The sequence below is a fragment of the Cannabis sativa genome, chromosome 3 (genome assembly GCF_029168945.1).
Source record: "Cannabis sativa cultivar Pink pepper isolate KNU-18-1 chromosome 3, ASM2916894v1, whole genome shotgun sequence".
NCBI classification, from domain to species: domain Eukaryota; kingdom Viridiplantae; phylum Streptophyta; class Magnoliopsida; order Rosales; family Cannabaceae; genus Cannabis; species Cannabis sativa.
The window spans coordinates 53,567,452-53,575,914 of NC_083603.1; the positions used below are offsets into that span (position 1 = coordinate 53,567,452).

General features: G+C 35.5%; 1 protein-coding gene across 1 annotated transcript; it reads left to right on the top strand.

The window, feature by feature from the left end:
• The first annotated feature begins 2,915 nt into the window (after positions 1–2,915).
• Positions 2,916–4,835, top strand: LOC115709721 (protein JINGUBANG). Its single transcript, XM_030637899.2, has one exon. The coding sequence runs from the start codon at positions 3,286–3,288 to the stop codon at positions 4,612–4,614; it is 1,329 nt and encodes a 442-aa protein (XP_030493759.2). The 5' UTR covers positions 2,916–3,285; the 3' UTR covers positions 4,615–4,835.
• The last annotated feature ends 3,628 nt before the right edge of the window (positions 4,836–8,463 follow it).

Genomic DNA, 8,463 nt, shown 5'->3' on the forward strand with positions numbered 1-8,463 from the left:
CGCTGATTCTATCTTGAGCGAGGTTTGAAACTTCGAGGAGTCCCTCATGGACATCTCAGCTTTCATTGGAAATCTGAGTATACGTGTCCTCTAAATAGGGGTCTGGTCTCGAGTTTCTAGGTGAGAGAAATCTCACTATAACATAAACAGCAGAAGACAGAGTACGAATTTCAAAGATCAACTGCAATACTGGAGGCATTCTTCAGATCGAATCTAGTTGATGATGAAGCCATCTTCGTCTATTTCTTAATTTCTTGATCCTTTGATATTCTTTTACGTCGAATTATATAATCTTACTTTTTCTTCTTGTAAAACTAAAGCTCTATTACTACTGTTACATTTTTTAATAACACTGAATTCAACAAACATCAAAGTGGAAATAATCAACAGATTTAAAAAAAAAAACAAATGAATCAAAGCTTAAAACCAAGAACACAAATTTTATCCAGGTTCGGCCAAAAAACAAATGCCTACATCCTGCTACCCCTTTAGGTGATATTCCTTGTATTTCAATTGATGATCATGATTACAATCTCAGCTAAGAACACAACTCCAAAGCATTACAAAGAGAACCCCAACACTCTCAACTCGAGTACTCTAAGAATAGAACTTGGACTGTTCTCTCAAACTCTTTCTCCCTTTGTTTCTTCTCTTTCCTTTCAATCTAATATCTCTCAGTTTTTTTAACATTAGCAAAATGAGAACCTTATAATGCCTTTACATACATATGCTACATGAAAGGAAAATATAAAGAAATAACAGCCTAACTACCTAAGCTCAAGAATGTGAAGTCTTAAAAAATTAACTATTCAAGACAATTAGAACCGATTCTAACTTATAATAGAATTGGTTGTAAACTAATTTTGTTTCACTATTTGGATTATCAAAACTACGTACGATAATATTTTGACTTTTCTTGTTCATTTTGTTTAGTGATTTCTTGTTTATTAAAGAGGATAATTAAGCTGAATGACATGTTGGGTCTTGATTTAAATGTGATTGATTATTGAGCGTTGTTGACTTTGATGTCTATTTGTGAAATAGTTGAAAATACTTCTGAGTTTCATGACAGCCAACTGCCTAATAAAGTTTGGTGATTAGTCAAAATAAATAAATAAATAAATAAATCAAAACAAAGTTTAATGAGACTCTTTGAGAGAAAAGAAAAGCACCAACAATAATAATAATAATAAAATTTGTACAATGTGTATAATAATATTATAGGTATTCGAAATTCTATAATATATCTACTAAATAATTAAAGTGAAGTCTTCTTCAAGATTTTACAACATTATCTGGCAAACTATTTTTCTTTTATTTTTCTAAACGAGGATGTTAGTTAAATTGTGGGAGATCGATTAGGTGTTTGGATAGAGATAATTATTTCTAGAATGATATACATGCATGATCATGATGCATCATATTCTTACCAACCTATCTAAAATACTTTCATGTAATAATGTCGTGGTTAAAAATCAAATTATGATGAGGTAATACAATTAATAATGTTAAACGTTGAAATAATATTATATATTATGGCCAATATAAATTCTATAAGTGTCACCCTTTGATTTCATATAGGGTTAAGGGATTGGTTGGAATAGTGGGCCTTATTACAATTAGTGACAAATGTGGGCAATAATACTATACAATTTTGGAATTTGCTGTAATTTGCAAAAGCTACCCTTTATTCTTCTTATAAATAAATTACCTTTCTTTCTTTAATCGGCTTTTTGCTTATGTATGCAATCACAAAGATTTATATAGCAAATGGCTCTATATACTATATAATAAAAACAAACAACAATAATAAAGTTTCTTTCTATAGGGGCAGGTAGGACAACCTTAGATTGTTTAATGAAACTTTGTCACTGAAAAAGAAACTCAAGATATATAGAATAATTATTTTTTAAGGGCAAAGGAATGAGTGGAAAGCCCATTAAGATCGAAGAAGAATATAACACCTGGCTTAAATTATAGAAGTTTGTTGGAGTCTATGTAGATTTAAGCTAGGTTGGACTAGTGTAATATGATTGGCACAACAATATCTTCAATTCTTCATCTTACAAGTTATTAAATTTTGTTTTGTTATTTTTATTCAATTTATATATGATATACTTTTTGAGCAATGTGAGACAAGGTATGATGAAGGAAGAGAAGGAAAATCTATTTGCACATGGTCATTCGCTTGCTATAAAATTCCATTAATTATATATGGAATATCTTACATATATAGGAGTGGATTTTACTCAGTCACCGTATAGTTCGCTGGTCATTTTGTGGTCATTACAACCATTAGATCAAGAATGATTAGATCTAACGGTTGAAAGCCAAAGTATATCAAACAAAGTTTATAATTAATACATCACAAAATAGTTGGATAATATTTTCAAATTTTATAAATTAAAAAAAAAACTACCTATTAATTTTTTTAAAATTTAAATAAAAAATATAAAATTTAAAAATATTACAATTAAACATACTCTCAATATTAGAAATAATAATAATGTTACAAATAATATATTAAAATTTATATATTTTAATTAATTTAAACTAAATAATATTAATATTTATATATATTTATAAAATTAGCTTTACTAACACAGTTAAATTTAACGGAATATTATTTTATTAGTTATAAATTTTTTTTTTTTGTGTATTTAAAAATCTTATAAATTAAAAAGAAGTCACTTATTAATTTTATAATTTTTTTTAAAATATATTTAAAATTTTAAAATTTTAAAAAATAAATGTAAAATTTTACAATATTAAAATTGAAAATACTCTTAATATTAAAAATAATAATAATATTACAAATTATATATTAATATTTATATATATTTTAATTAATCTAAAATAAATAATATTAATATTTATATATATTTATAAATGTAATCTTACTATAAGACTATTAAATTTAATAGAATATTTTTTTATTTTAAATTATAACAAAAAATAATTAAATAGCTACTTTTTATGCATATTGCAAATTCATGAATATAATATGTTGTGAACCTAAAAAAATGATCTAAATCAAATGCTCCATTATTATTTTCCACCCATAAACGTACACTAAAGAATCAGTAGTCCAACTGTTCTAAACACACAATAATTTTTGCCATCACACACACCTGCTTTCCATGATCCAACAGTACCTTTTGGCCAACTATACAATTTCCCTCCATTTCTCTTTCCTTCCATCTTTCCTTCTTTCTTTCCTTCCCCGCTTCTTCTCTATATATATACTTCATAAACCAACTGCACTTTTCCCTTCCCTCACAAGATATGGGAATATTTATCATGGAATGTCACCAAACCAGCTTCAGTTGTAACCAGCAAGATAATCATGATGATCATGATCATCGTGATAGTAGTGATCGTGAAGATCAGATTGATCTTCAGTATCCTAGTTATTTCTCTTCTCAGCGGAGTCTCCAATCAATTCCTTCACTCGCTTCCAATTTTAAACCCCAAAATCACTACCAGTTTTGCTTAATCTCCGATTTCAAGCCTCATTCAACCTACCTTTCTGCACTCACACTCGCCGGGAAGCTCGTCTTCACCGGCTCCTCAGACCGAGAAATCGGCTCTTGGAATATCAACAACAGCCACAATAATAACATCGTTTTGGCTGGAAACGGGGCCGTTAAATCTCTCGTCGTTTCTGGCGACAAGCTCTTCAGCGCACACCAAGACAACAAAATAAGAGTTTGGAAAATCGAAAACGAAAACGAAGACAGCAGTAGAGAAGACAAGAACAATCAGCACGCGATGAAGTACACGCGCCTAGCCACGCTCCCGACGTTAGGTGACCGAGCGGCGAAGCTCCTCTTGCCCAAAAACCAAGTCAAGATTCGCCGCCACAAGAGTTGCACGTGGGTTCACCACGTGGATACGGTGTCAGCTTTGGCCTTATCGCCGGACGACCGGTTCCTCTACTCAGTCTCGTGGGACCGGACGCTGAAGCTGTGGCGGACGACCGACTTTAAGTGCCTGGAATCGATCACCAACGCCCACGACGACGCAATAAACGCCGTCGCTCTCTCGTCTGACGGCGTCGTTTATACGGGATCGGCGGACAGGAAAATCAAGGCGTGGAGGAAGAGAATTAGCTTGGGGGACAAGAAACACTCTTTGGTCTGTACATTGGAGAAGCACAATTCGGGGATTAACGCCTTGGCGCTGAGCAACGACGGGTCGTTTCTTTATTCTGGCGCGAGTGACAGGTCGATTGTCGTTTGGGAGAGAATCTTTGAAAACGACAGTGAAGATAACACGATTAATGTTGTCGTTTTGGGGGCCCTGAGAGGGCATGGGAAGGCTATATTGTGCTTGGCAGTGGTTGAGGACTTGGTGTTTAGTGGTTCAGCAGATAAAACGGTTAGAGTTTGGAGAGGTATTGAGAGAAGCTATTCTTGTTTGGCTGTTTTGGAAGGTCACACTGGCCCAATCAAGTGTCTAACTGCTAGTAGTAGTAGTAGTAGTAGTACCGTTGAGGATTGTGATACGACGTCGTCTGGTGGTGTTAATTCGTATGTGATTTACAGTGGCGGATTGGACTGTCTAGTTAAAGTTTGGCAAATTATTGTTCCCAATAATCAACAATTTCTCTAATCTAATAAATAACTCTTGATGAGATGAGTGTGAGATTAATTAATTATATATAATGCTCGCATTGATTAGGGGACTATGTATTAGATTTGGTGGTAAGCGATTTGGTGTCGTGTACATAATATGATCAGTTTATCATTTTTCCTTTTGATAATATTTTGACTTTTCTTGTTCATTTTGTTTAGTAATTTATTGTTTATTAAGAGGATAATTAAGCCGAATGACATCTTGGGTCTTAATTTAAATGTGATTGATTATTGAGTGTTGTTGACTTTGATGTATATTTGTAAAATAGTTGAAAATACTTCTGAGTTTCATGAAAGCCAACTGCCTAACAAAGTTTCATGATTAGTCAAAAAAAAAAAAAAAAGATCAAATAAAGTTTAATGAGACTCTTTGAGAGAAAAGAAAAGCACCAACAATACAATGTGTATAATAACACTACAGGTATTCGAAATTCTAATATACTACATAATTAAAATGAAATCTTGTTTAAGATTTTACAACATATGCCAAACTATTTTTCTTTTAATTTTTATAAACAATGATGTTAGTTAAATTGTGGGAGAAAGATTAGGTATTTGGATAGAGTTTATTTCTTGTAGAATGATATACATGCATGATCATGATAAATGAATATTATTTATTTTAAGAATAAAATTAATGGATTAATTATAAGATAAATGAATATTTTATATTTATTAAATTTGGTCATAATTAATTAGTTGATATTTTATATATGGTCAGATTACGATTTATTAAATATTTAATTTCTTAATTTGATTTTCAAAATTAATTGTAGCAGAAACCTTGATGGAAGATCTTACCCATATAAATATAGGGTCCTCGAGCTGACTACTCATTCTATGAAACACAGTAAATCCATACTAAGAAAATTTTGAATTACATGTGGTCCCCTAGTTTAAGGATGCAAAGTTGTTTTCATACTAAGAAAATTAGGATGTTAAATGGTCTGGAGTATCTAACACTTTTAATAGGACAAAAGTTCTCACTACCCTTTGTACTTTGAGTGAGGTAGGCTTGGTCTCCAGTATCTGTAGTTGCTGTATGGTCGTTATTTTGTCTCTGGCGCTCTTGCTCGCATAGCCTTGGTCTACTTTATTACTCCTCATCTCCTATGCCCACAAGATTATGTAAACACTCAAGACATTCATGTTGAGCTTATGTGCATAGACTATATGTATGAGGGGAAGCAAAGAGGATAAAAGGGGCGTAAGGGGGGTTGCTCGTAAGAGTGATGCAGGGAGGGCTGCTCGTGGGGAGGCTAGGTGCGCGAGCATGGGCATAGGAGCCTGGGCGTGCATGCGTGGGCATGGGGAGTTTGACCCATGCCTTTATTCCTCCTCGTTCCAACACATCCCCTTCTTTTTAGAATTTCGACTTAGCAGACTTTTGGGCATAATACTAATGACTCCAAAAATTACACTTACCAATTTTTGGGGGTCAACACTTGCCCCCTAGTCTATAAGAATTCTTTCAAGTGTTCTTGTAGACTAATTTTGGTGAGCTTTGTCTTCATCGCTTAGTCCTAAGGCTGGTGTTGTGGGCTATTTGTCATAGGTCTTTCAAACTTAATCTAATTATTCTTCATCCCCTTATCATTGTATTAAGGTGTTGGTGTGCTCGCACATGAGAAGTATGCATGACCAGCTGATGCAGGACCAGTGGACAATTAGCCAGTCAACTGACAAATATCCAATTGAGATACAACTAGCTGATGGGCAGGACCAGCTGATGGACAACCAACTGACAAACAACCAGCTGAAGGAGGATTAGCTAATGGACAACTGATTGAGGGACGGACACCTAAGGGATGACCAACTGATGGAGGGCCAACTGAGGGACAACTAGTTGAGCGATGATCAGTTGACAAGGGCCAACTGAGGGACGACCAGCTGAGGGATGACCAGCTGAGGGACAGTCGGCTTAAGGACGACTAGCTGACAGAGAGCTAGCTGAGGGATGACCAGCTAATGGATGACTAGCTGACGGAGGCAAGTTGAGTGATGACCAGCTAACAAAAGGGTAGCTAACAGACGACAAACTGAGGGATGGCGCGTCGAGGGAGAACCAACTGAAGGACGATCATCTGAGGAATACTAGCTGACAGGCAACCAGTTGACAGAGGGCTAACTAAGGGAAGACTAGCTAATAGACAACTAGTTGATATAGGGCCAACAGAGGGATGACCAGCTAGCGGATGACCAACTGACAGACAGCCAACTGAGGGAGAACCAATTGATGGACGGTCAATTGACGAAAGACTAGCTAACAGAGAACCAGCTGAGGGATGACCAGCTGACGGACAGCTAGCTGAAGGATGACCAGCTGATGGAAGGCCAGCAGAGGGACAACTAGCTGAGGGACGCTCAGCTGATGAGTTAAGGGACAGCCAACTCAGGGATGGCCAGTTGAGGGACAGTCAGCTTAGGGACGACTAGTTGACGGAAGGCCAACTGATCAACGACGATAAGATGATGGAGGGCCACCTGATGTACTTGTCATTTATTGTATATTCCTATGGTATTTCTCCAACTATACCCTAGGCTCACAATGTGGCACTAGTCTATAAGAATTCTTTTAAGGGTTCTTGTAGACTATGTTTGGTGAGCTTCATCTTTACAACGGTTCTTGTAGACTAAGTTTGGTGAGCATCATCTTTACGACTTAATTTTTCTTCTCCTTTCCTTTTTGTTACCCTTCACGAGGAGTGTAAGCTTTAGGAGTTATCGCGACCCCTTTTGAGGTTAGTAATCACTGTAATGAGGGAGTGTTAGCTCATTGAGCTTTCTCAACCTCTCCTATGATTTTCATCATTTTGTTGAGGGAGCCTTTTTGCACTTGGCTTTTCTCGACCTCTTAACTTATGTAACCTTTCCATTGAGGGAGTACCAACTCTTAGAGCGGTCTCGACCTCTTCTCTGCTACCCATCTTGTTTGAGGGAGCTTTTTGACACATGGGCTCTTTTTTTTGTAACCTTTTTTATGGTGTAATCTCTTCGTTGAGTGAGTATTAGTTCTAAGAGCATTCTCATCTTCTTATCGGTTAATCATTAGATATAAGACAGCTCATGGCCCCTTAGGCTGAGCTCGACCTTTTTCTAGATTTAAATTGTATTGGGGGAGCTTGTGGCATCTTAGGCTGCGCTTAGCCCCTTACGTTGTATCTGTGACACTTAGAACACAGTTTGAATGTTAAAGAATCAATACTCCTTTTTGTGAGGTGTCTCTCTCAGAGTCGTATTCAATTCATTTTTCATTTTAATATTTTAAGGGAGATGATGGTTCTGTGAACCGACTCAACATTTTGCTTTAAATTTTTAAGGGAGATGAGGGTTCTGTGAACTGACTCGACCTTTTGTTGATTTTTTTTTTATCCCTTCACATGCTTTAGGACTAATTTTGAGGAGCATCCCTCTCATTATTGCGAGTGCTCTTTTTTCTAGAACTATCTTTTGGCTTTCACTCTTTTTTGGACAGTTAGGGGTGGTCGATCCCAGTAGTCTTAAGAGTTTTTTTTTTTTACTTTGGCAATTTCAAGTGACAAGTGTAATTAGACATGTTGAGAGGGATGAATGCGATAGTGAAAACTTACCATCTCATTAATGAGGTAAATATGTGATCGCCAAAGTACATATGTTATGTTTGGAGACCAACTTTAGTGCCTTCTTTAATTTAGTTTAATGTACCTAAGGTAAACTTGTCATTGCCAGAAATGCTCTCTCGTATGGTGGAACTTCATTTCAAGGAGCATCTTGGATGTTTGATTTTTATGAGCCATAGGTTGGAGGCTTCACTTGAAGCGTTGGCTTATGAGCGTCGAGAGTAGCA

Bases quoted from the DNA above. Each gene is read 5' to 3' on its own strand.
- LOC115709721 (XM_030637899.2), top strand. From the start codon at position 3,286: ATGGGAATATTTATCATGGAATGTCACCAAACCAGCTTCAGTTGTAAC.